At 51.1% G+C, this 23,978-nt stretch overlaps 12 protein-coding genes and 1 non-coding gene across 13 annotated transcripts; 7 read left to right on the top strand and 6 right to left on the bottom strand.

The window, feature by feature from the left end:
* Positions 1 to 80: 80 nt before the first annotated feature.
* On the bottom strand, positions 81 to 1,547 carry CC77DRAFT_975881 (peroxisomal membrane protein pex16; the record flags this gene model as incomplete). The annotated part of the gene is made up of 4 exons (XM_018535926.1): positions 81 to 379; positions 427 to 1,261; positions 1,315 to 1,350; positions 1,400 to 1,547. The coding sequence occupies 4 exons, from the start codon at positions 1,545 to 1,547 to the stop codon at positions 256 to 258; spliced, it is 1,143 nt and encodes a 380-aa protein (XP_018379643.1). The 3' UTR covers positions 81 to 255.
* Positions 1,548 to 2,092: 545 nt separating this feature from the next.
* CC77DRAFT_949408 (hypothetical protein) lies at positions 2,093 to 2,788 on the top strand (the record flags this gene model as incomplete). The annotated part of the gene is made up of 1 exon (XM_018535256.1): positions 2,093 to 2,788. One exon carries the CDS (start codon positions 2,093 to 2,095, stop codon positions 2,786 to 2,788), a length of 696 nt encoding a protein of 231 aa, XP_018379642.1.
* Positions 2,789 to 3,467: 679 nt separating this feature from the next.
* CC77DRAFT_576437 (hypothetical protein) lies at positions 3,468 to 4,182 on the top strand. The gene has a single exon (XM_018532307.1). It carries the CDS (start codon positions 3,581 to 3,583, stop codon positions 4,037 to 4,039), a length of 459 nt encoding a protein of 152 aa, XP_018379641.1. The 5' UTR covers positions 3,468 to 3,580; the 3' UTR covers positions 4,040 to 4,182.
* Positions 4,183 to 4,621: 439 nt separating this feature from the next.
* On the top strand, positions 4,622 to 5,571 carry CC77DRAFT_1026058 (hypothetical protein). The gene has a single exon (XM_018526186.1). It carries the CDS (start codon positions 4,817 to 4,819, stop codon positions 5,402 to 5,404), a length of 588 nt encoding a protein of 195 aa, XP_018379640.1. The 5' UTR covers positions 4,622 to 4,816; the 3' UTR covers positions 5,405 to 5,571.
* Positions 5,572 to 5,871: 300 nt separating this feature from the next.
* On the bottom strand, positions 5,872 to 7,383 carry CC77DRAFT_1026056 (hypothetical protein). Its single transcript, XM_018526185.1, has one exon. It carries the CDS (start codon positions 7,219 to 7,221, stop codon positions 6,250 to 6,252), a length of 972 nt encoding a protein of 323 aa, XP_018379639.1. The 5' UTR covers positions 7,222 to 7,383; the 3' UTR covers positions 5,872 to 6,249.
* A 205-nt stretch (positions 7,384 to 7,588) lies between these two features.
* Positions 7,589 to 9,187, top strand: CC77DRAFT_1083125 (hypothetical protein; the record flags this gene model as incomplete). The annotated part of the gene is made up of 3 exons (XM_018529383.1): positions 7,589 to 8,322; positions 8,391 to 8,631; positions 8,710 to 9,187. Exons 1-3 carry the CDS (start codon positions 8,082 to 8,084, stop codon positions 9,185 to 9,187), a joined length of 960 nt encoding a protein of 319 aa, XP_018379638.1. The 5' UTR covers positions 7,589 to 8,081.
* A 679-nt stretch (positions 9,188 to 9,866) lies between these two features.
* CC77DRAFT_t105 lies at positions 9,867 to 9,954 on the bottom strand. The gene has a single exon. It is a non-coding gene; the product is annotated as a tRNA-Gly (tRNA).
* A 712-nt stretch (positions 9,955 to 10,666) lies between these two features.
* Positions 10,667 to 11,269, bottom strand: CC77DRAFT_1067254 (hypothetical protein; the record flags this gene model as incomplete). The annotated part of the gene is made up of 1 exon (XM_018528976.1): positions 10,667 to 11,269. The coding sequence occupies one exon, from the start codon at positions 11,267 to 11,269 to the stop codon at positions 10,667 to 10,669; it is 603 nt and encodes a 200-aa protein (XP_018379637.1).
* A 1,294-nt stretch (positions 11,270 to 12,563) lies between these two features.
* On the top strand, positions 12,564 to 14,572 carry CC77DRAFT_1067253 (FAD-binding domain-containing protein; the record flags this gene model as incomplete). Its single annotated transcript, XM_018528975.1, has 2 exons — positions 12,564 to 12,995; positions 13,046 to 14,572. The coding sequence occupies 2 exons, from the start codon at positions 12,564 to 12,566 to the stop codon at positions 14,570 to 14,572; spliced, it is 1,959 nt and encodes a 652-aa protein (XP_018379636.1).
* A 214-nt stretch (positions 14,573 to 14,786) lies between these two features.
* CC77DRAFT_1026052 (hypothetical protein) lies at positions 14,787 to 15,912 on the bottom strand. The gene has a single exon (XM_018526184.1). It carries the CDS (start codon positions 15,758 to 15,760, stop codon positions 15,176 to 15,178), a length of 585 nt encoding a protein of 194 aa, XP_018379635.1. The 5' UTR covers positions 15,761 to 15,912; the 3' UTR covers positions 14,787 to 15,175.
* A 53-nt stretch (positions 15,913 to 15,965) lies between these two features.
* CC77DRAFT_1026051 (hypothetical protein) lies at positions 15,966 to 16,887 on the top strand. The gene is made up of 2 exons (XM_018526183.1): positions 15,966 to 16,279; positions 16,487 to 16,887. Exons 1-2 carry the CDS (start codon positions 16,105 to 16,107, stop codon positions 16,696 to 16,698), a joined length of 387 nt encoding a protein of 128 aa, XP_018379634.1. The 5' UTR covers positions 15,966 to 16,104; the 3' UTR covers positions 16,699 to 16,887.
* A 621-nt stretch (positions 16,888 to 17,508) lies between these two features.
* CC77DRAFT_576210 (hypothetical protein) lies at positions 17,509 to 18,584 on the bottom strand. The gene is made up of 2 exons (XM_018532306.1): positions 18,479 to 18,584; positions 17,509 to 18,364 (listed from the first exon to the last, which is right to left on the bottom strand). The coding sequence occupies exon 2, from the start codon at positions 18,230 to 18,232 to the stop codon at positions 17,666 to 17,668; it is 567 nt and encodes a 188-aa protein (XP_018379633.1). The 5' UTR covers positions 18,233 to 18,364; positions 18,479 to 18,584; the 3' UTR covers positions 17,509 to 17,665.
* A 1,138-nt stretch (positions 18,585 to 19,722) lies between these two features.
* On the top strand, positions 19,723 to 22,508 carry CC77DRAFT_1001894 (Mis6-domain-containing protein). The gene is made up of 6 exons (XM_018523166.1): positions 19,723 to 19,911; positions 19,972 to 20,347; positions 20,396 to 20,467; positions 20,528 to 20,651; positions 20,755 to 20,922; positions 20,975 to 22,508. The coding sequence occupies exons 1-6, from the start codon at positions 19,854 to 19,856 to the stop codon at positions 22,289 to 22,291; spliced, it is 2,115 nt and encodes a 704-aa protein (XP_018379632.1). The 5' UTR covers positions 19,723 to 19,853; the 3' UTR covers positions 22,292 to 22,508.
* The last annotated feature ends 1,470 nt before the right edge of the window (positions 22,509 to 23,978 follow it).

The raw sequence follows: 23,978 nt of genomic DNA, 5'->3' as shown, positions 1-23,978 counted from the left end.
GCGTCAGTGAGCGGCATGGATGGACTCTCGTTTGTTCAGCGCGTCTGACTACAGTACATGACACATGTCATTCAGAACTCCGCGTGTCAGGAAAGAAGTTGAATATTTGGTATCTGAAGAAAGGATAATGTACACAAAATGCTCAATGTAAATGACAGAACCCAACTCCCCGATCAATCCAGCGATCTTAGATCATCCCATAGTCGAGATCAAACATTATCGCATCAGTTCAGAAAGTGCGTGATTAGGGTAGTATCATAGCGTGGCTGTCGGGAAGTAGTACTGATCCCACAGGAACTCATAGTCTTCAATAACACCGCCAACCATATCGAGCAGAGGCTTGCCCTTCAATTTTCCAGTGATGCTGTGGATCCAAGCCCTATCCGTTGTTAGTCGCCAATTGAAGCAGATAGGCACCAGACTTACTTGGTGATGTTCTCGTAGAAAGCGCCGCGCATTGCCCACCATCCCAGGGACCAGCCCCGCTTGCGCAACTCTTCCTTCTCCAGTCCAGTCAAGCCCCTCAGACCTCCGGCTAGTCGCTCTTGAAAGTCTTTCTTGGCGAGTTGCCTGGCGCCGTACTCCATGCTGACACCGATCAACCACGGCCTCCAGCTCTTTCTGTCGCCGCTGAAGTGTTGCATCGCCAGCGCGTACACAACCGGTCGGAGAATGTACAGTGCTTCGGCCAGCTCGCCCTTCCCGCTGACTCGATGGAGCAGTGCCTTTGGGGGCTTGATGTCGTCTGCAGTCAGTACCTTGGAGAGAAGGTAGCTTGAAATATCCGAGGAGTCTGGTAGGCTCGGCATGGACAGGCCAGTTCTAGGCATGGCCCAGTTCTCTGCCTCGACCGAACGCTCGCTCGGTGGTGTATCCATGCCGTCTGCCGATGCCGACGACTCTTCGAGTGAGCTTGGGTCAATCTCTCGTTGTGGGAGTGGCGGCGACAGGAGTGGGCGCGAGTTGGTCAACCGAAGCAGCAACAACCTGCATACTGCTTTGACAATCTCCAACAACACCACGACGCGCCATCGCACCTTCTCGCCCTTGCGCTTCGCCGCCATCTCCCATAGCAGTTCTGTATATTGAATCATCTGGAGCACCAGCGCGATGCGCTTGTATGTGGGCGAGTTCTGCGTCCAGAACTTGGTATAGCGATGATGCGGGGTGAGGGGCTGCCGTCGCGTTCCGGACATTTGTGCCATGGCTTTTGAGAGGAGCGAATCATGGTATAGGGAGAGCACTTGGACGCCGCTGTGTACTGTGGCTTTGTTAGTCGTCGTGACGGACGCGCGACGGCCGGACGCAACCTACTAGATTCGGATGCGACTTCAGACTCTCGGAAGCGGCCTATGCATAATCAGCAAGATGCATACGTGTGCACGTCGAGATACTCTACCGGGGATAATGTATGTCAGTGACCGCAGCGCTGACTCTATCTGCGTCACGGCGCTGCTGTTCTTGGTGATGAAGTCCGAGTACATGCCCAGCCACTGCGACGGCATGGACAGCACCTCGCCCGTCTTCTGCGTCGCTTGCTTGTACATGTCTTGCAGTCGCACTCAGCAAAACGCGCCGAGTTGGAGCGATTGCGCGACGTCGATGTGGTGGATGTGGAGGTATGCACGTGTAGATAGGAGTGATGGGCGAGGGTGAAGTCATGGATTCATTATCGCGTGCGCTACTGAGTACCGAGGCAGGTGCGGCTCAGCTACCCCGGATGTTCCTCTCCACTCCCAACGAGCACGCTGCTCCCCTTTTCCATCTACTCGTAGCACCTGACGCATGCCATGGCCCCCCGATAACGTCTGTCTTGAGTTGTGCTATGCTAGTGTTGCGAGACGTGTCTATAGCCCTTGATGGCGTAGAAAAGGGCGCTACCTGGTCCTAAAAGGAAGGTTGTCAAACATGTGACTCCGCGTACGCAGAAAAACGCGTTACACGTCCACCAACAATTCTTTCTCAGATACACAAACATTCCTCCTTGAAGTATCACAAAATCAATCCTGTTACTGGGTTCTCTTTAGTTCAAACTGCGCCTCCTGACCCTCATCTTCATTATCCCCAATACGTATTTAGAAGAGCTTGCAGCATGGAGGACAAGACATCAGACCGTCTTCCCGTGCCACAACTTCCCGTCAGAGAAAACGAGCAACCACTCTTCGCCTCGATCAACGCTTTCGTCCACAACTACATGTCAAAGTACGACAACTCCCACGACTACAACCACATCCTGCGCGTCCTTTCCAACGCCCATTACATTCAAACGTATGAACGCGTTAGCAACCCTTCAGTCAAGTATGACACAACAGCCCTCTACCTAGCCGCCCTTCTGCACGATGTTGGCGACCACAAATACGCAAAGCCAGGCGAAGATGTCGAGAATCAGATCAGAGACACCCTTCTAGCCCACGGCGCAAACCCCGAGCTGGCCGACAAGGTTCAGACGATTGTAAAGCACGTCTCGTACACACATGAAGTTCGCAACCCTGATGCCGTCAAGGAAGTACTCAAGGTACATCCTGAGCTAGGCGTCGTACAGGATGCAGATCGAATCGATGCTATCGGCGCAGTGGGTATAGGCCGGTGTTTCTCGTTTGGAGCAGCCAAGATGCCAGATCAGCCTATGGAGAGGGCGGTGAGCCATTTTGAGGAGAAATTGTTCAAATTGGTGGGGATGATGAAGACGAAAAAAGGGAAGGAGATGGCACGAGAGAGGCATGAGGTGCTAGAAGGGTTTGCCAAGCAGTGGAAAGAAGAGACGCGGCTAACTTTCAAGATGGAGTGAGTAGGAATAGGATGCTGGGGTGACCGGGAACATGTGTGTAGGATGATTGGGGATCTATGTTTGTTTTGGTCAAGACACGGTGAGTATCTGGATGGGGGTTTCAATGCGCATCTCGAAAGGACTTCTACGTCATCTTCGTAGATACTACCGCGTTTCCTGAGAAGTTCGACATAGTTTTGAGAAGCCACAGCATCAAGTCATACTGCATCATGGGTACGAAAGGTCGAGTAGCATCAATTGAAAGAGGAACAACGTCTTTTTTCGGTTTCGTTCTCGGTTCTGGTCATGCAGAAATTGAGAACGTTTCGGGATGGACACCCATGGAAAGCGGTCAGTCGCCAAGTTTGTGAATGATTGCTTTATATGTCTGCGTGGTGTGAAGGGATGCCAGGGTATGTTTTATCAGCGCTGAACCCGAACGTAACAACTGTATACGGCTGTGAGAACAGGGCTTTGGATCAATGTACCAGGATATTCTTGGGGTCTCGTGGACAGAGTGAAGTATCGGTAGCCACAAGGATGCGGGTTCAAGTACCGAATGTACGACTTGCAGCGAAGAGACGTTGAACAGATAAGTCCCTGAAATATGACGACATCCACCAGAGAAATGTAGGATAGTGTTTTTCCAGGATCTCCTCAACATACCATGCGAGTCACATCTGAGTGCGATCACCGGTGCCTCTAGAGGCACTGGGTATATTGTGACTGGACGGTCTTTTTTGACCGAGGACCACGCTTAAATACACGGATCGAATAAAGCCGCGTCCGGTCCATACGTACCGCATAAGTGGAATGCAACGTAACGTCCAAATGTCTTTACCCTGCTATTTGGTGCTCAATCGATTTCCTGTGCGACTAGCATCGAGATATAGCGAGCCCATCGTTTGTAGATCCGACTCACAACCTCGAATCTATCGAATATGTCATGAAAGAGCGTCCGCGGCATCAACAAACAATGATGGCGGTACTGAGGCGTATCAGAGAGATGTAGATCAGGGTCTTCGGAACGAACCCCCAGCTAATAGGTGTCTTGCAACGTGCATCTGCAAGCCCACTAACTTCCATCTAGAGCGCGTGTACGTATGTGCTTCTGTTGCCAGACCGTCCTACCGTTCGCCGCACACTCCATCTATCCCGTATGGTTATCCACTACAACTAATCGAACTGTGTGTGCATGGTTATGCCAGTGCAGCCAATTTCCTCATCGGTAGCATATCTACGTCAAGTAACCTGTCCGACACACACCGATAATGCCACTAACGCACACCCCATTCAAACGTTGGAAGCTGGAATACCCGGAGTAAGTAGTCCGAGAGAGCCACGTTCATACAACCTGATCAAATGCTTCCGAGAAGCCGCGGAGACGGCAAGGGGCCGTTTCGATTGTGGAAACATTTGTATATTCTGCTCATATAGATTGAGCCGCAAAAATTTCGATGCGGCTGACCGCGATCACCGCCATGCTTGAGAAACAGCAGTTGGACCACTACTATTGCAAGAAGTGGAATGGCGATCTGGCACCCGATACGCCATCGGAGTCAGTTCGTCGTGTGGAATTCCCATCCCATTCGTCGGCGCCAAATCCCATCTTGTGCCGCCTCCCATTGTGGGTATAATGCAGACGCTGCAAAGGGAAGACACGAGGCGCAAGCAATTCCAGAGACGATAATTGAAGATTGCGACATGCAATGAGAAAGTTCTTCGTGCTCTGTTTCACATAAGACACAGCGCTGGAGGGGGATGCGCGCAGCAAAAGACGAACCGCGTGTGGGTCTCTGATTGGCGGGCGAATTCACCGCATCCCAATGAACATCGAGATCTTCTAGCGCTGGTCTTGCTACCATCGATATTCTAGAACCCCATCTTAAAAGATCGATGTGCACCCGAGTACTTTTGGATCCTCGAAAAGAAAAGAAAATTAAATACCCATGCCCATAAATTCTCCCCCCTTCGCGGTGCTTCGTGTACCAAACAACCTCTGGGATCCCTGCTTCTTTTCTTTTTCTTTTTCTGCAAGAAATGACAGACATGGCTCGTCCCCTCAGACCACTCCGTCCTGCTGCCATTCGTCCGCGCAACGAGCCGCTCCCTCCCCAACCCCGTGATCGTGTCGCCTCCGCATGCGACCAATGCCGCACACGGAAGATAAAATGCAACGGCGAAAGACCTACATGCCTTGAATGTACCAAGCGCTCCACCGCATGCCACTACGCCACGCAGTCAGCGGAAACACAGAACCAGGCCCTAAAGCGCAAGTTCAAATTGTTGCAAGCCGAGAACGAGGCATACACTGAGTTCTTCGAGTTGATGAAGACTAGTTCGGATAGTGAGAATCGGGAGTTGATGAGGAGGGTCAAGATGGGGGGTGAGATTGAGGATGTGTTGAATAGAATTAAAGAGGCGGATTTACTTGTTCAGTTGAATCCGAGAGTGGAAGATGGGAGCAGAGTGCAGTATACATTACCGAGTTTGGCGAGCGTGGTGCCGAAAAAGGGCATGTTCATGCCCGATAATCCTTATTTCGCTTCGTCGTCGGGGTCTCAGGCAAAGTCTTATCATAGGAAAGGTTCTGAGTCCGGCGATACAGCGGCGCAGTATCCAAGTCCACCCATGTAGTCGCTGTGTGGCGATGATTTGGACCGAGATAATTCCAGAGAATCGGGACAGTTGAGTGAGCGTCAGGCGTCCACAACAAGCCCGAACACCGAATCTCTCCGGACATATCCGTTCAACCCCCGGAAGTGGTTATTCCACGTACCGCATGTTGCGAACGTCTAGCCGCTCGACATTACCAGCCAAAAGCAGACTGCCTGGTAAAATTGTCGTAAAACAACGGGATAGCCACTCGTTCCGTAGCTCTTGTTGTCTTCAGTGTTGGATCGACTAACATTTTCAGCACACTTACAAGAAGTAGAGCCGCTGGGCGAGCGTGTAGTTTTGTACCGGGATCCAGCCTCATATACTGAAGAGTATCCTTGCGTATGATACGTTATTCCTAGCTGATATAAGCTTGTCCTGAAAAGGCTATGGGAAGACTGGAGAAATGGAAGGATATCTCATTGTTGATGACCGAATCATGACTTCGCAATTGAGGGCTACGAACGCAGAATCCGACAAAGAGCTATTAGTCCCTGTTATGCTATAGGGAATACATCTTCACCATGTAGCCTTGTCTTACTGGCCTTCGCTCGTATCGCGCGTCTCCGCTGCTCAATCGATTACTCGACTCTTTCGCCGTTTCCCCCACGCGTTGTAGGATCCATGCCAGCATCAAGACAGCAGTCGAAGCAGACTGAAAATTCGCCAGAGGAACGTTATTGAAATAGTGCGTATGATTGGGGATCCTAGTGGTATGGAAGACATGGGGACATCTCTATCCGCTCAGGACATCTAGGCGACATCCAAACTTGGTTGCGCGGCATTGTCCATGGCAGTAGAACTTGACATTCCTTCCAGCACGATCATGGAGTCTCCTTTACCTTCTCTCCTCCATCGTCGTTCTTCCAGGTTCCTGCATAATGATGCGTCACTAGTTGCGGCGGCAGCAGTTTCTCTTCCTCCGGCTGATACGTGTTCGCAGACGCCGCAAACGACCTCCCCGGCATCACCAAGACATCCCCTACCAATCTTGGCCGCACAAGCTCCTTCATATCATATGCATCGACGGTTCTGTTGAGCAAGCTTCCCAAACTCGTATACACACTGCGTGTCAGACGCCGCGGACCGGTGAAGTCGACCGTATCGCCCATCATATCCATTGTGATGTTATTGACCGAGACGTCAAATTCTGCAGTCTTCTCCTGCAGTGTCTGGAGGATATCCTCGATGACTTGCATCATGTGTGGCGAGCGCGGTTTGGCCATTATAGTCCAGCTCTCGAATTGCCGCTCATATCTGCCCGGCCAACCCTGGTCAAACTCCCATCCTACCACGAGCGCAGCCTTGTCCTTGTAAATCTCCGGTACCCACTCATCAATTCGCACATCTTCTTCGCACGAGACGTCTAGGTCGGACCAGACTCCGCCTTCGTTCCAAAGCAGGACATAGCGCAGAAAGTCGGCTTTGTAAATGGGTATGGGTAATGCGAGGTAGGTGTCGACGATATCTGGGCGGGATTCTACAAACGTCTTGCGGATGTAATCATCGCCGTCGTCCTCCGTTAAGAAGCGCGCTTCATAGTCGGGATTGTTCTTGACGCAGCTGTCGGTCCACGCTTGTGTCTCTTCAGAAAGACCGTTGGGGCCTAACTTGTACCAAATAAGTTTGGGGATGCTGTTAGGTTGTGGCTGCTGCGCGATCGCGGGCGCTCCCGGCGCACGGATGATGAAGCGAGCCTGGACGAAAAGGAAATAGTAGACCAATACTATTGTACATATCGCGATGAACAGGTAGTAATTGAGCGCCTTGGGTAGCTGTAGTGACCGCGATAGCATGATAGAGGCTTAAATGAAGGACTAGAGAAAAGAAAAGGAGACAGTGAATCTGGAGAACGAATGTAAGACGTTTGCTTACCTTTCTCCAGTAAAGGGAGATCCTTATAAGACCGATAGCGAAGCGCCGCAATATCTCCGACACGGCGGTACCTGCATCTTTCGCTCACTTTGGATGCAGTCGTTCTATTAATTCCCCGTTGGTGGCGCTTAGGTGTTCGCATCGCCCTTCGCTAGATGTGGCACGGCGCCATGAACCAGGGTCGACAAGATAACCCTGAATTACGGCTAGTTCCGGGAAATCGTTCACCGGCTGTATTTGGTGAGTGGGCTCTCGGACTCCGAACGCGCTTCTCTTCCCATTTCCATCATTGAATTGACGATGCTTCAACCCAACAGCTCTTGAATGTTTCTTCCTAATAGAGAATGTGGACTGATTGCCGACCTTACAAAAAGCCTACCCATAATCTCGAGAGCAGAAAAGGCCAATACTAAAAGCCAGTGGCAGAAGTACGAGCTCTGGGTGAGGCGGATTTGATCTTTTCCATCTAGTTGACTTGCGGGTTCATGGCCGCAATAGGTATACCCTGAGGTTTCGGCCAGCGATACGAAAAGTACAAAGAAGTTCCGTTTCACAAGTCAGGTCATTGGAATGTGCTACAACCCCTTCTTGATCTGTTCCGCTGTCGAATGAACTAGCATGAGCGGACATTCAAGTGCATTCACCCGTACCCAAAGTCACTTTCTCTCACAGCTTCAGGCTCGTGGTTTTACTAGATGTCTTCTCTTCTTGGCCGGCTATTCATCATTTTCTGTTACGTTTGAGTACCTTCACCCTGATCTCTAAGCCAATCTGTTCTGCTATGGCTCGCCCAGCCGCATATGCTTTGCTCGCAACGGTTTTTGCACGTGCGATTAGTGCCAGTTTGGAATTCACCAACCCACTACCTTACAATACAGACGGCAACGTTAGCAACTATCAAACATACAAGAAAGGTCACAGTCTGCTTGTTTTATGGAGTGGGGGCGACCCATCGGAGAATGTCTCGATATTACTGGTTCAACAAGACTTTCATAGCTTAGTGTATTCAGAATCGCTGCGGGGTATAAAACTGCTCAGCTCAATGATAAATGGAACACCAGCTGACTTTTCGTATCAAAGAACTTGGCAGGTGTGACAGGATTTGAATGGCTCGTAGACACGGCAAGAAATCTTACAGATTCGAACCTGTTCTCACTCGCTATTACTCAAGGAAGCACCCAAAGCTCAGCCAGCCAATACTTGTTCATCGAGGAGGATTTCGGTGAAGGGAGCGATTCTGACTTGTCATCGTCTTCGGCGATATCTCCTACAGCAACGTCAAACGGCGCATCAACTGTAACAAGGACAGCAGCCTCACACTCGGCATTCAAGTCAACATTAGAATCGACATGGATTTCAACACGACACGAAACAGTGTCGACATTACACAAAACACAATCCTCGACGAGAATTGCAATATCAACAAGCTCAAATTTGCCGACCATTAAAACAAACGTACCTAACCTCTCCACCGAATGGATCATAAACGACGGCTTCCCGCTAGGAGCGAAGCTTAGTCTCGGCGTAGGGATACCCGTAGCTATTGTCCTCGGGCTTTTAGCTGGATGGCTGACCTTCCGTCGTCAGAAGAGAGATATTGCGGCGCACAAGCTACCCACCAGCGTGAATGAACAACTTGAGCCCGAAAGAGGTCGTCACAATCGTAGCATAGACAGGCATGAAGCGCCAGACCAAGGTCTTCACGAAGCGGCAGTTAATCATGTCCACGAAGTACCCCCAAACCAACGCCTGGAGATAGGACAGTCAGAGGAGCAGGGTTTATCGAAACGGAGAGGCGAGGTAGACAATAATTCTACGCTTGAGTCGGTACGGTATGAGATGGACGCCGGCTCTCCCATGCAAGCTTACAACCAAACTGTCAAGTGAGGCGGATAGTTTACTAAGACTGATGTCTGACGTAACAATCTCGTGAGAACAAGCATTGGAAGCGATCAATGTAGTCTTCGAGTACACACCACGTTCATAACATAACGCTTCACTTCTTCTCGTCACAAGTGCCCATCCCGAATCAACTCGGTCATCATACTTTGAATAGTAACGGCCACGATCCTCCCGAAGTTCTTTTGCTTTGAGAGTCTCTCTTTATTCCAGAAAGTGTCCAAGTCAATTATGGCCAGACTTGGCATCGAAAGTATGACTTTCCTTAGGAGATGCCACACGTCCGCTCATGGAATCATACCGGAGCAGTGGATCATATGTCAAATCCCACCTCCAAGATAATCACGCATAGGGCACAGACTCCGTTTCCGTTACTATCTGCATTACAACGATCTCTAGTTTAGTTAGACCTGAGGAGGGAGTATGCGTCGCGCGCACATTACTTCTTCTGAGTATATATTGGAGAGCCTCAAATCCCGTATCTCCGAAGTGTATTCTCCGATTCCCTACGCTAGGAGGCCCACCTCGACCGACACAGAGGGGTGCGGTTGGTGCTGACTGAGCCCCACCGACACGTGACGTCCGCGCATTTTTTGCAAAAAACCAAATTCCTCACTCAACACCACCACAATCGCGACACTCACGACGACCTGTGCAACAGCAAAAATGCATCGGCCGGGAATCGAACCCGGGGCTAGCCGAAACTGTCCTGTGAAGGATGGCAACGGCTAATTTTACCACTAAACCACCGATGCGAGAGATACTAGGCGTGATGGAAATCTTGGCCTAGCCAGGGGTATACATACCCTTGACGCATTACATAATTACCAACATTCGTGTCGTGCCGAATGCAGCCTATATCCACAAGGAGGAGAGGAGGCACCACCAATGGGCGAGGAAAATTGATCCCATCGTGCTCTGGGTGACTGGCATGTCGCATGATATCGGCGACACAAAATATCAGACTAATGAAGAATAGCGGAGTCAACACCACCCGTTGATCCAGTTCCTCAGTCCTCTAGTTTGCCAATCTTATATCTGACGACAGGATACATATCTCGTTTACCAAGGAGATGATCAATGAAGCATATACCAAGGCCTTCGCGGATCACGTCCTGCCTTGCGCATCGTACAGGACGTAGATCGTCTCGACGATCATGGGGCTGTGGATGTGAGTCGCCTGTTCGTCTATGGAGCTGTAGATCAAATCCGGAGGAACAGTTCCATCGCCAGCGGTGTCAAGCTTATCGAGGCGAGGTTCAGCGAGTATTAGAGGCTGATGAAGACGAAGACTGCGAGAGAGGTTGCAAAGAAGCAGTACAAGTGGATGAAGGAGCACGTCATCCGTAGGTGGACGGTAGAGGCTGATACGGGTACTGCTTAGGTGGCCGGTATGAGCATGAACGATTGCGTTCAGGACAAACTCGTGCGACTTGAAGACAGACATGTACACTGGAAGAGGCTGCACTACTGCTCTTTTAACGGAGCGAGGCATTCCCGACTTTCTGTAATGTTCAGCGGTTCCTGCGCTTTCAACTGTCCAGATGGCCTACGCTTGATCAACCGCATAGCCTGCTCGAACAAACCTAACTTCTTTTCTTTCTTTCCCCTACGCTTGAATGTGCCTTTCGGCGTCGCACCGTGTAACTCAAGTAGCCTTGTCACCTCCTTTTTATGTCCAGGCGTTACTAACGTATCTTCCAAATGCTCAACAGCATCCAATGCTGGGACAGACAACCACCTTCCCTCATCAGCCTCATGACCCAGCTCCTCCAAACAAAACCTCAGCAACGCCACATCACCGTACACCGCAGCGATGCCTACTACATTTCCGGTATGGTTGCAGTCCCAATGTTTGGTTTGCGGAAAATGCTCTACGAAGGTTTTGAACACTGGGAGGCCAGATATGGCGGCCTTGTCGTGTGGGTACGCGAGGTCTCGTTCGTTGGGAGGCCAATCAGGGTTAGAGCGTAGGATGCGAGTGAGTTCTGCATCGTTTTTGTTAAGGATAGCAGATATGATGGTGTCGTCTATAGAAGGCTGTTCGATCTGGTGTGGGGGTGTTGTCATACTGCGTGCTTAGATGAGAGAGAGGGTGGTTGAGTGTGTGTTTGTGGTGCAGCCAACATTCCTAGTCTGATCTGTATGTCCGGATGAGCGCTGTACTACACCAGAGTACTGCCTGGCGTTGTTGAGTGAGTACTTCACGTGAGTAGTTTTGCGTGCTTTCAGCTGCTAAAATAACGCCAGTCGGCGTTCCGAGCTACGTTCTCACAGCGAGATCAATGCCAATGACACCTGGGCAAGCCTCATCTGTGTCAGACCCCGCACTTTGTCGAGGATAATCTAACGATATAGCGTACACGATTTTGCAGAGGTACTGCAACACGAATGGGATCACCCTGAGGGCGTCTGGGACAATAGCAGACGGAGTCTACCGGTGCACTACAACGTTGTCAGCAACACATTGGGTTGTCGGGTTCATCGCATTTGCCTTACTCGGATCTCGCGTTGTGCCAAAAATAGGCGTGTAGGGGTTATGATCGCTTCCAGCCGATAGGGCGACCATGCTAACTCCTCTAGGCCTACGGGACTCCACATCAAATGACAGTAGATTCATGCCTGGAAGGCCTAACCCAGCGCACGACTTGCAAAATTACCGGAAACGCGCTCGTATCATTAGCAGCTAATGAGTAGTGCCGTAGAAGCTAGGGATGGAGATGGACGAGATACGAAAGTGACAGGCACACAGACGTCATTTCCCCGTGCCAACGAAGAAGCTTCAGGCTGCCCTTCCGACGCCACTAGAACGCCGTCGAGTTTTCCACTGCAACTTCCCCACCAGGCCTTCCATCGGCGTCTGCATTTACCATGTAACGCTATCGTGCACCAGGGTGCTCGCACGAGAATTGATCGTCGGCACGTTAGCAGGAGATGGAGATTTGCTTTTCGTCGCGAGCGCAAGGGTTACCAGTCTTTTGCATGGTAAGCTCGTGTTAGGACCAGAGTGGCACACCAGCAGAGGATCGACACAGGGTGTCCTGCCCCGAATCCCGGGTGGATCTAGGGCAGATGAGTTTTCGTTCGTGTTGAGTGGATCGAGGGAGTATTTATGTGTAGGACGTGCGGCTGATGCAGGTACGGGAGTGATGGGTGCAGCCAGGGAGGCAAATGTCTCGTATTGGTCGTGGTCTTAAGAAGATAATCTTCCCTGTGTACGATATTTATCTACCTACCTTAGCAAGTCTTTGATCGTTCCTGCCGTTCAGTCAGCAGGCGCTATTACGTCCGGTCGTTGCCTATCTACGACCACCTCCCCTGGTCAACTTGAGACGGAAGTGACATCTCACTCTATACACTCACCATGAAGTTTCTCGTTTCCCTCACAGCAGGTTTGCTGTCCATCGGCCTGGCCTCCGCCTCACCAGCTGCACCGCTCAACAAGAGAGCTGTGTCGACTGACGGAAGCTGCGGAGGAACAAAAGGCTTCACTTGCAAGGGTTCTTCGTTCGGAAACTGCTGTTCGCAGTACGGATGGTGCGGAAGTTCGGTCGACCACTGCGGTGCCAGCTGTAACTCAGCATTTGGCACATGTACTGGCAGTACTACATCAAAAGCAACTTCAGTAACAGTCAAGCCCTCTTCGACAAAGGTTGCTCCAGCTCCTTCCTCCGCACCCACCAAGAAGGTATCACCAGATGCAACATGTGGTGGCGCCAATGGCTACACATGTCTGGGTTTCGCTGAAGGCAACTGCTGCAGTGCGAACGGATGGTGTGGTTCGACATCTGCATACGTGAGTATTTGAAACGCACATCCTGACTGGACGTATACTGACTCTGACAGTGTGGAAGCGGTTGCCAGTCCGGCTTTGGAAACTGCGGCAGCAACACCGGCTCAGGATCCAGCACCATCAAAAGCAGTGCTAGCAAGACTTCCTCAACAATCCCATCGTCAACAGCATCTGGGTCTGCTCTCCAATGCTTGAACGGAAAGAATGTCCCTTACAAGATGACCTCAGATGCTGAGTACTCTGAGCTTTCAGAGCCTTACAATTTGCGCGTTCCTTTCAAGCCGGCTGTCATTGTCCTTCCAACCACCAACCAGCACGTTCAGGATGCAGTTGTATGCGGTGCCCAAGCCGGTCTCAAGATCCAGGCCAAGTCAGGTGGACACTCTTATGCAAGCTTTAGCTCTGGTGGCAAGGATGGTGCTATGCAGATCAACCTCCAGTCTTTCCAGACTATCGAGCTTGACAAGAGCTCCGGCGTTGCTACAGTTGGCGGAGGAGTCCGTCTCGGCAACCTCGGTGACGGTATCTACACCCAAGGCAATGCTGCTGTAGCCCAGGGTACCTGCCCCGGTGTTGGCATTGGAGGCCACTACACACACGGAGGTTACGGCCATACATCGCGCAATTGGGGATTGGCCATGGACCAGGTCATTGGAGCCGACATCGTTCTCGCCAACGGAACCCTCATCAAAGCCTCGTCAACACAATCCCCCGACATTTTCTGGGCTATCAAGGGCGCAGCAGAATCCTTTGGCGTCGTGACAAAGTTCTACCTCCAGACACGCGCCGCGCCCGCCAGCATCACATACTTCCAGTTTGCCTTCACTGGAATCCATGACTCTAAGAGCGTCTGGACCAACACCTTCTTGCACATCCAGGACGTCGCGAAGAATGCTTCCGTCGTCGACAACCGCGTCTCCTTCGGCATCTACCTCGACAACTACGGCTCCTACAGCTTGTCCGGCGCCTTCTTCGGATCGGTCTCGGAATTCAACACCAAGGTCAGACCTGAGCTGCTCCGCACCCTGCCTACCGCCGAAGCAACCGTCGAGTCCATGGGCTGGTACGACTACATGGTCAAAGTGTCTGGCAAAACCAGTATCAAAGAACCCCTCACCGGCTACGACGAGCACGAAGACTTCTTCGCCAAGTCAGTCACGGTCCCTGAATCTAGCGGGCTGACATCAAACGCCCTCAACGCTCTGTACGATTACCTCAAGACAGCCGGCTCAACAGAATACTACATCATCATCAACCTATACGGCGGTCCCGGATCAGCGATTAACAGCAAAAACACTGAGTTCGCGGCTTACGTCGACCGTGATAGTCTGTGGGTGCTACAGAACTACGGTTATGGAGGCGCGTCGATGAACTTCATCAACGGCATCAACAGTGCTATTATCAATGCGCAGCCGCAGACGAGCTTTGGCGCGTACTTGAACTATGTAGACCCGAGTTACGATGCCGCGACTGCGCATAAATTGTACTATGGCGATGCGGTGTACAGCAGGTTGGCCGCGTTGAAGCAAAAGGTTGATCCGGCACAAGTGTTCTGGAACCCGCAGGCTATTGGTGCGTAAAGATTGGTTAGTTGGGCTTGTCAATGGTGTTTATGGGCGTTTTGTTTTGGACAGTAGTTGGAAGAGCTCCTCTTGTACATGTCGGATGATTTACAACTACTTTACTGTAGTAACTATAATGATACCTCTTGTTTCGACAGATTGAAGAACAGTGGGTTACTAGACATTTTGTGATTCGAGTGTAGTGGCTGAAGTACTGGAAGCAGGTATCAAACGCATGAACTAATGTGGCGCTCAGAATTGGTTTCATACAATAGTTCTGTGACTGAGTTTGTGTTGTATCCTATATCTGACATGTGCAATGTACGTGCGAGTGGATGCTATTGACACGGCATTCAATAACCATTCCAGATGGGTGTCGTATCCACACATAGCCGCCTGTCACTTTGGCTACTGGGCCTCGAGGTTTGACCACCTCAAGGTCTGCAACTTGCATGCCCAGCCGAGCAGTGATATCTCTACCACGGCTCCGCGTCTCCCCGCGCATAGCCTGCGAAGGGTATATATCCTCTTCCACACTGATACACTCGTCGCGACCTGGACTCTTGGCACGATGCTGTGCTCTTCGTGGTTTGTATAACAAATCGTGAACAGAACACATGGTCACCCACCCGCCGTCTTACTCCTCTCCTCACCTTCGACCAGCTCTTCCTCTCCCCGCAATTCTGCCCCCACTTCGCTACCACCCACACCCACACCCACACCCTCCACGCCTTCCTCTTCTCCCTCCTCTCCCTCTTTCCCCTCTGCAAGCTTCCTATACTTCCTCCTCGCCTTCTTAGCACTACTAGCCTTCTTCTTACTCTTCTCCCTCGCCTTGACCCTCGTTCGCGCACCCTCGCCCAACTCCATCTCCTCAATCCGATCCTGCAGTATCCTCCTCGCCATCTTCCTGTTGACCTCTCTGGACCGTGTGTCCTGGTATTTGACTACGATGCCAGTGGGTATGTGTTTGAGTTGCACAGCAGAAGAGGTCTTGTTGATCTTTTGGCCGCCGGGGCCTGAGCCTTTGAGGAAGTTTTCAATGAGGTCGGTGTCGAGGAGGGGGGTGCGTGGGGGTAGGGATTTGCCGCCGTTGAGGAGAATGGTGGTGGTGGAGAGGTAGGCGCATTGGATGGGAATGGTGGTGCTGGGGAGAGGTGTGGCGGTGGTGAGGCGGGCGAGGGACGTGATGGAGAGGAGGCGCATCGTGGAGTTTGGTTAAACTAGGGTTGCAGACGATTTGGGTGCTGCGCCATTCGCGATGGAATTAGCATTGAGATTGTCCGTTGGTACAAAGTGGGTTGTTGGAAACTTCGAGTAGTGTTTCGCTGGTTATCGATTCGCGCGTCATAAGGCTCTCGTCTGGAGCAATGCGATCAATTGCAATCCCTGCTCCGAATCCACCGGTCCCTGAACTCCTCATCTCCCCGGCATCATCTACACCGCGCGCACGCCCAAATCATCATTACACGACTCTACAGCTGCGATACCCTCATACAAGCTTTTTTTTTTTGCGCACACAAAGCATTCCTCTACGGATTCGCAAGTCTATGCTTGATACTACAGTCCTCTTGGCCGCTTTCCTCTTAGCCAGCGCATTCACGCTCCTCCTCGCCGCAATGCTTTACCCATCCGCCCTCCTCCGCTGGTTCCAGCGCAAGAGGTACCAATACGAAGTCACATTCTCACTATACATGTTGACTTCGACCGAGAAGTTCATCTTCAGTACGTTGGCCCCATTGACTTGTCGTCGCATGCAAAACCGCATCTTGTCTTGTTTTCTCGAATGCGGAGATTCACCGCCCCTATCCTCTCTCTCTCTCTCTCTCTCTCTCTGTGAACGCCACACTGCCTCTGCACACACACACACACACACACATACTCTGCCTCTAGTACATGCTTGCAGATTTGAAAAACTAACAATTTCGACAGACTCGGTACTCTTTCTCCTCCTCTCCCTTCTCATAATCGCCGCGTCGCTGTACCTCCCCGAACACCTGACTATTATCGCGAACCGCATGTCTTACTATCTTTCTGGCAACCGCGACGCGCTTGCCAATTCCACACCGAAAGATGTCGGGATGCCGAATGCGCCGTTGGGCGCGGGTGCCATGGGGAATGGGAGGGGCATGATGGAGTTGTAAGGATGGAATGTCAACAGGGGGATGGTAGGGCAGAGATATGGGCTTGAGACATCGATTCTCGAACGTTGAGCATATGTGCATAGTGACGGGGCGCAAAGAGGCGTTATATCTGCTTTTCCGTCGGACGAGCCAGGGCATGAATTATAGACGTACTAGAAGTATAGTAATGTTAATAACTACATCACAAGGTTGCTTCTCATTCTTCGTAACCCCCCATGTGTCGCAGCCATGTCTCGTCATTCTGACAGGCCTATACGGAGGCATGCGCATTAACAATATGAGTACGTTGTTGAAAGTATCGAGGCGTGTATGCAATGACCGTCTCACGTGGGCGATGCGGTATGCACTGTGATATGCATGACGCACGACGCATTGCGCACCTGGGAGCACACATCACAATCATGTCACGCTCTGACTGCATGATTCGCATGGTACATGGGCGGCTAGCGTTTGAACAGTGAGGTTGGACGATGCCTGTGAGTCATGTTTCTGGCCTCCAGGCCCAAGGTTCTTTGGAGTGGTGTGAAGCTGTGTTGAGACTGAATAGTAGTAAGGGTGTCTCATAAGTCTGCAGGTGTAGCGATGTCTGCAGTTGATGCTGGATTGGACGTAAGCTGGTACGTACGCGATTGGAGTAAGACAGAAGTCCACCATCAAAATCCTCGTTGCGTTGAGAAGTGATATCTATAAGTGAAATGAGATCCGACAGGGAAACAGTACACCACGCCGTTTGCAACGCGAATATGATATAAAGTGATCAAGGACCAGCGCCGAGAAGATGAAAGAATGTCAATGTATGTTCCACCCAGTAGTCATGGTATCTTGCGAAGCTGAAGGTAAACACCCGCCAGATAAAAGGATTGTCCCTCTCAGATCGTGTTCTTTCAATCAGACGCGGACGTATGCACGGTTGTCGCAGTATAAATGTTGGCTGTGGATTGGTATAGTGCCAGGGCAGTGATACCGTTCAGTTGCCAAACAGAACGCGTACCGCATTCATGAGCGCCACAGTAGTATAATCGCTGACCGCAACGACAGCGGGAAAGCTATCCACCGCATTGACATATCCTTGGGCAGTAGCGTCATCATCAACGAGAAGCAAGATAGTCGGAATATTGGCTATAGTATTGTTGTGTACTATCTTCTTCGACGTGTCTAGTGCGAATTTTAGTTGCCGTTCAAAGGCCTGTCCATGGTGGTTGATCACGTTGGTAGTGGCGCAGATGACAATTACTACCGCTCCGCTGGCTGACAGAAAGTCGACATGCATTTCTGTCATGCCGTAGTCGAAGCGGTATGGAACGTGTCGTACTTGTCGTGGCAGGGCTCGGCCCAGAGGCTCGAAAGGATCTACGTCCTTCGCCAGTGTTGTCGATGGGGGATGAGGTACAAATGGGGTGAAGAGCGTGATGATTTCTGCTTCATTCAGGTGTCGCAGCCGCTCGATAGTTTCCGTGGGACAGCGTACGATCCTGGCGGCGTTGGTAGATGAGATTTGTGTTGTCTTCGATGCGCAAGAGGTGGATGAGGCCATTTTGAGCGGTGTGTTCTGGTTTTCGCCAATGACTGTTCGACTGTCTCCAGGCTGGTTGAAGACAAGAAGACGATACTGAGAGTTGTAGGTGGCCCGGGCGAGACAGAAGACGGTGAGTTATGCAAGCATGCTCTACGACAGCTTAGCCCTGAACTTTTGTCTACTCAGCCTTTAGCTCTCATGGTGAATCAAGTATTGTCCCGAGTGGGAAAAAGCACCGCAATGACGCTATACCCGTTGACGTACCAGTCCGAAGCGAGCAGCCAACATGCGTTGGGTGCTATACTCGATAGCGAAGTAGAACGCTCAGGATGTAAAACCCAGGCGTAAAACAAAGCAGCTATCCAAGGTTGCATGTAGCCATCTCAGAAGCCCTCTGATGAAGTAGCAATGTTGTGTGGTCATCGATCGCCGAGTGGATTGCAACCTTGCTGATTGTGCCTGACGATGCGAACACCCTGTCTAACTAAGGACAAGCTTCTGATGTTAGATATCAGCACTATTGGCAGCAATAATGGGGTGGTACCAGAAAGAAGATGAAGAATGTAGTACAAGACCTCGGCCATGCTGTCTCCGCGTGTAGATAGAGCAGTGCATCCCCAACCATAATAGGTGCGAATCTTGCTGATTGGATTACGTTATCGAGTTCGTAGCCTTGAACGGAACGACAGAAGCGTTGCCGAGGCGTGTTGGTGTATATCAGTGAGGAGCACAACGGGCGTATGATTGCATGGCGACGGTTGCGTCGGGTAGTAGCGGAATCGTGTGTACCGAGAATAGAAGACGCCACATCTGAACGTCGATCCAGGATCCAGCAACAGTAATCTTGTGAGTTTACTGACCTGAAGAGGTTGAAGGGCGATCCTAAAGGCCAATCGGCCGGCCTGATGGAGAATGACAAAGATCCAAGGGAAGCCGTCCCGCTCGACATGGAGCGAGCGCCAACAACCAGGTCGACAACATAGTTCAACATCCGTTGCGTATAGACCACAGGTCAAGGGAAGTGTAGCATGAGGGGGCAGTACGATTCGTGTCAAGGTTGCAGAAGGCGTGCTTAGGTTGATCGTTGACCTGCAAGGCGACCATCCTTTTTTGACCAGTAGGAGCCGCGCGGGCCGCTTTCATTACACCTAATGCTTCTTGTGTAACACAACAGGTCGGTTCTGATGTGACAGCGGGCGACAACTGCGATGCATGCTCCAGTGATGGCTCGGACATGCGGGTGATATCTGCACGATTAATTGAATCAAGCACAAGTAGCGTGAACGAGCTGCGGATAGCTAGACCGGCTTCCGCGCTGTTGTGTGCCCAGACTAGAATACTAGCGATGAACACCAGGTCTGCAATACACCAGCTGGAGGTTTGAGTCAATGCTGATGGAAGAAATGTGGGTGGAAGACGGGTGAGATGCGCGGCGGTCGTTAGTGGGGCTTGCTCGCTTGATCGGAAGTGGGAAGGCGCGATCAGGGTGTCAACAACCATCGCGACAACGCGCCCACGTAATCACCAACGGCGCATACAACAGGCTGACCACTGTCTTAGCATATGCATGTTGCACTGACAATGTAATGCTATCCGTCACCTGTAACTTCACATCGACTTCGCTCCAGGCCCGCTACTGATGGACTCTGCAGAAGAGCAGCCGACGCTGCATGAGACGCTAAACCTACTGCATCAAGGTAAGTGTCGGTATGCGGCTATGGATTCCATTCAGGAACAGTGCTTACACAGGCCTGCAGCATCTAGAACGACAGCAAAGCAACGTACAATCAAGGTATCTAGTATAGTCGATGTCATCTGCCGTTACGCCTCAGAGAATGGTCTTGACCAGGATGCTCTCCGAGACATTGTTCAGCTCGCGTCGGTGAAGACATCACTAGACCAAACAACCATCACGACCTTGATCAAGAACCTGTATCCATCTCAAAAGGTCCCAAGCGATGTTGTCATCACCATCATTGGTGCTCTTGGTCAGGGCAAGGGCAAACCGTCACCAGGTACACAAGACAGCCTTGTAAAGTGGCTCATTATCATCCACGAGATTATCGAAAGCCCGACAGTGCTGTCTCGCTTGTACGGCGTGCTGTTTGGCATGCTCGATATGATCAGCATAAGGTGTGCCGCTCCAAGCAGATACTACACCAATCCGTGCTAATTTAGAAGGACTTCCGTGTGCCATCTACTCTCCCTCATCACTCGCAGAAAGCACGTAAAGCCATTCCGGATACAGCAACTGTACGCATGACACTACTAGCAGGAAGAGAATTTCGACAGCGACGACTAACGCTACTACAGGCTCGAGCTATCTCGCGGCCTCGGTAATGAACCAGCGCTCCAAGGTCTTCTCCGTGTTTATAAGGATTACTATCCAGATATCATTCTCGGTAGCACATCCACGAGCCGAAAGTCGTTCGCTCCGGTGAGTACCCGTCCCTCGTGTCACCATAGATGTTACCTTGGATCCTCCACACCATTCCCCCGCAATGCACCGTCACACTGCTGAACGCGGGCTAACTTGATAGCGACCGGATTCCGAATGGCAAGCCAGAATCCTCGCAATCCAAGAGGCCAGCGTGGCGGAAGATGACTCAAACGCGGATAGGCAGCACGGGTTCAAGGTGCTGCGAAGGAGACTCAAAGGTAGCAAAGAATCGGTGATTCCAGACGTGCATACCTATCATGCGACAGAGGTACGTGAAAACGTGCTCTTTTCACCATGAAAGCATTGACGTTGTATGACAGAACTCGGTAACCCTCGAGGGTATTGATGGTGTGGACGACTTTGTCGAAAAGCTCGACAGGATAGAGCCACCGGGTCAGCTGGTAGCGGTCCTCACGGACCCATTATTACAGAAATACATCGCCCTCAAGCCATCGCCGATCAACACCGCTCGACTGAGAACGTGGCTCGCAGCATGTCTAGAAGAACAATTCGAGGAATACCGACAAGGCACTGGGAACGCTCAACACCTATCTGAGATCCTCGATGGGCTACTGAGGTACGCTCGATTCACGAAGAAACTACATCGTCCAGCACGAGCCTTTCTCCTCAAATATCTGCCGGTATGGAACGGACAGCAAGACCGTGCTACTGTGTTGGGACTTGTCTCCTACCTCCAGGTTTATGACTTCAATGCGGACTATAGATCCTATTTCAAGCATATTGAATCTGCCCTAGCAACCCAGGGAATCTCAGCATACGCGACGCTAGTCGACTTCTACACAGCCCTACTGGTAAATCAGATCAACATGACTTCCACGGGTTCCGAAGACATACGAGAAGCGGGCCAGGAAGTATTGGAAGACATGATGGAGCATGTGAGGGACTTGTTCACCTCGGCTCTTCTATCCGTCCCACCAGGTTCTGGCATCGACCTCACATCATCCATCCTCTCCTTCTACGAACACCTCAGCGCCTCCTCGAACCCACACGTCATCCCGATCCATTTACCGCCTATGCATCTTGTCTACCTGCTCGCCCAAGACACGTCCGCGACGACTCTTTCCCGCATATGCGGCATCATCGGCACGTACAAGTCAGCCTTTGACGCGCATCCCAAGCCAGTCAAGGTATATTACTCACCAGAAGTTACCGATACGTTCAACCAGTGTCTGCGCGACTTGTACAACCTCGTATGGGTATCTCGCGGCCTTGTTGCGCAAAAAGACAAGTCAAAGGGCTTGTACTGCCATGACGGACTTCGCTCCACACTCGACAACTACCTAAAAACTGTGGACCGAAACTATGCTATTGCAGGTGCGTTTACCTTGTCATTCAATCCGTGCTTGACGTCGCTCTCTGCTGCGGCGTGGCGTGCGATGGAGAGGCGGGAAATTGGCAAGGTGGGCGAGGAAATGATCAACAAGTATCACACTGGACCTGTTGGTGAGAAGAGCCTGGCATTGCTTAAGAAGGAGGGTGGTGTGGGCGTGGACTGGGAGGGTGCAAATGGGTACAAGGTCTTTGTGTTGCAGTGGTTGAATGAGAGAGGGTTGGGTGGGATCAAGAGTTTGATGTTTGCTACTGTTACCAACTTGAAGAATACGGCTTCTGAGTAGCCGTCGAAAATCTATCGAACAGTTGCATAATGCAGTCTTGTTAAGTTTGCTCTTGGATCTGCGGAATAAACAGTATGGTCTCGGAGAGGGATAGATCCAAAGTTACTACCGCTATGATTTTGAGGAAGGTGACTTGCACGATCGCGAACTCAAGATGTATCCGCCGCTCCTTGTCCAGATCGACAATCGGCTTAGGCGACTGTGCCGCGCAGTTGTTAGGGCTGATAGGTATTTTTGGCCTGGGCTGTTGGATCCAGCTGGTCATCTATTGGTAAAGTCGATCTCTATTCGTGTGAGCAATGTAGGGGAGATACTGAAGGTGTTGCAGCAGAGCCGTAATGCTTGGATGGAGACAAAGGGTAATGTTAGTGTCGAGGACGGACTGAGGCTCAGCTGTGTTTCGGGCCGTAAGGAAGAGGGTCGCGCCAGTGGCTGCTAGAGCATGAGTGGTTTCGATACGCATGCCGTTCTCATCAGGGGGCTTTACTGAAAACAACATGTTGCTTAACGTGATGTAAAGCAGCATCCTTTCTTAGCAGGGTGCTTTACTAACATAACATGTTTACCTAACGTTATGTAGAGCGGCATCCGTTGAAGATCTACAACTAGCGTAGCTGTCGTTTTCTCCTATTCTAGCCTAGTGCGTCTCAGCTCCAGGGCGTCCCTCGTTACACTTAGAGGTGGCTCGACAACAAGCCGCTGAGGAGCGTCACGAAGCGAAGAAAGCGCACAGAGCTGGCTGCGCAACGAGTGCTCAAGAAGCAGCAACGCGACGCTGCGACTGCACCGAGAAGTTACGATGCATACGATAAAAGTAAGCGGGAAGCCTTCCTTACACAAGACTAGTTGAAATCCTAGAAAGTGTCGTTGTGTTGTTGTTACAACAAGTGGTGTCGACACTGGTCTTCTGGCTGCGTCTCCCCTACCTAAAGTTTCCAAAAGCGGCTGTACAAGCAAGATACCAGCGAGGTTGAGATAGTAAAAAAGCTGCACAAGTTTCTATATAGTGATATACTAGAGATTCTCGCGATAATAGCTTTTGCGCAGTGCTATACAGTATCATCTTTCTAGTTGTCCCACATCGGTGGGATGGCTTACATGGCGTACGGGCACTGTAGCGCCAAGTTCATTCCAGGGCGATTGGGACCCCGAATCGCGCCTCATACTGAACAAGGCGGTCATAAGGGCTGGGAGGGGTGCGATTTTGGCTTGAGACTCATTTGCGCGCGCTCTATCTGAACTGACGCAGTCAGCTCTGGAATAATATGGTCGACCGTGTTCGAGAGAAGGCTACAATTGAGCGTATGGCGGTACGTGATGAATGCAGTGTCGAGCAGTTCAAGGCCTCTATCTCGTCGAAAGTGTTGTTCAAGATACGAACACACACTCGCCGGAAATATAACTCAGGGAAGATGCAGAGTGTTATGAAAAAGACGAAGTGTTTTGAAAATCAGTGAGAACTAATGGTCATAAGTCCAGACTCGTGTAGTTGAGTGAAGATCAACGGAAGATTCGTGAAGTATCAACTGGGTGTGAAGGCGAGGTTGAAATAGCCACCTCAAGAATCTGGGGATCCGTTTCAGCTTGGAGAAAGACGGGTGGGGCCAGAGACCCACTTTGCGCAGTTAGCCGTTAGCTTCGGTGCATTACCTGTCCGATTATTCATCGTCCAGGGATCTTATAGATG

Source organism: Alternaria alternata, assembly GCF_001642055.1.
Source record: "Alternaria alternata strain SRC1lrK2f unplaced genomic scaffold CC77scaffold_34, whole genome shotgun sequence".
Lineage (NCBI taxonomy): Eukaryota > Fungi > Ascomycota > Dothideomycetes > Pleosporales > Pleosporaceae > Alternaria > Alternaria alternata.
The sequence above is the reverse complement of the archived record's forward strand: the minus strand, read 5'-3'. Positions and strand labels throughout refer to the sequence as shown.

Excerpts from the sequence above, each read along its gene's own strand:
- CC77DRAFT_1001894 (XM_018523166.1), top strand. The coding sequence starts at position 19,854 with ATGGACTCTGCAGAAGAGCAGCCGACGCTGCATGAGACGCTAAACCTA. Across the intron at positions 19,912-19,971 it reads GCTAAACCTACTGCATCAAG|CATCTAGAACGACAGCAAAG; the intron begins GTAAGTGTCGGT and ends ACAGGCCTGCAG. Across the intron at positions 20,468-20,527 it reads CCATTCCGGATACAGCAACT|GCTCGAGCTATCTCGCGGCC; the intron begins GTACGCATGACA and ends ACGCTACTACAG.
- CC77DRAFT_1026058 (XM_018526186.1), top strand. The coding sequence starts at position 4,817 with ATGGCTCGTCCCCTCAGACCACTCCGTCCTGCTGCCATTCGTCCGCGC.
- CC77DRAFT_1026056 (XM_018526185.1), bottom strand. The coding sequence starts at position 7,221 with ATGCTATCGCGGTCACTACAGCTACCCAAGGCGCTCAATTACTACCTG.
- CC77DRAFT_1026052 (XM_018526184.1), bottom strand. The coding sequence starts at position 15,760 with ATGCGCCTCCTCTCCATCACGTCCCTCGCCCGCCTCACCACCGCCACA.
- CC77DRAFT_576437 (XM_018532307.1), top strand. The coding sequence starts at position 3,581 with ATGCAACGTAACGTCCAAATGTCTTTACCCTGCTATTTGGTGCTCAAT.
- CC77DRAFT_576210 (XM_018532306.1), bottom strand. The coding sequence starts at position 18,232 with ATGGCCTCATCCACCTCTTGCGCATCGAAGACAACACAAATCTCATCT.
- CC77DRAFT_1026051 (XM_018526183.1), top strand. The coding sequence starts at position 16,105 with ATGCTTGATACTACAGTCCTCTTGGCCGCTTTCCTCTTAGCCAGCGCA. Across the intron at positions 16,280-16,486 it reads GACCGAGAAGTTCATCTTCA|ACTCGGTACTCTTTCTCCTC; the intron begins GTACGTTGGCCC and ends CAATTTCGACAG.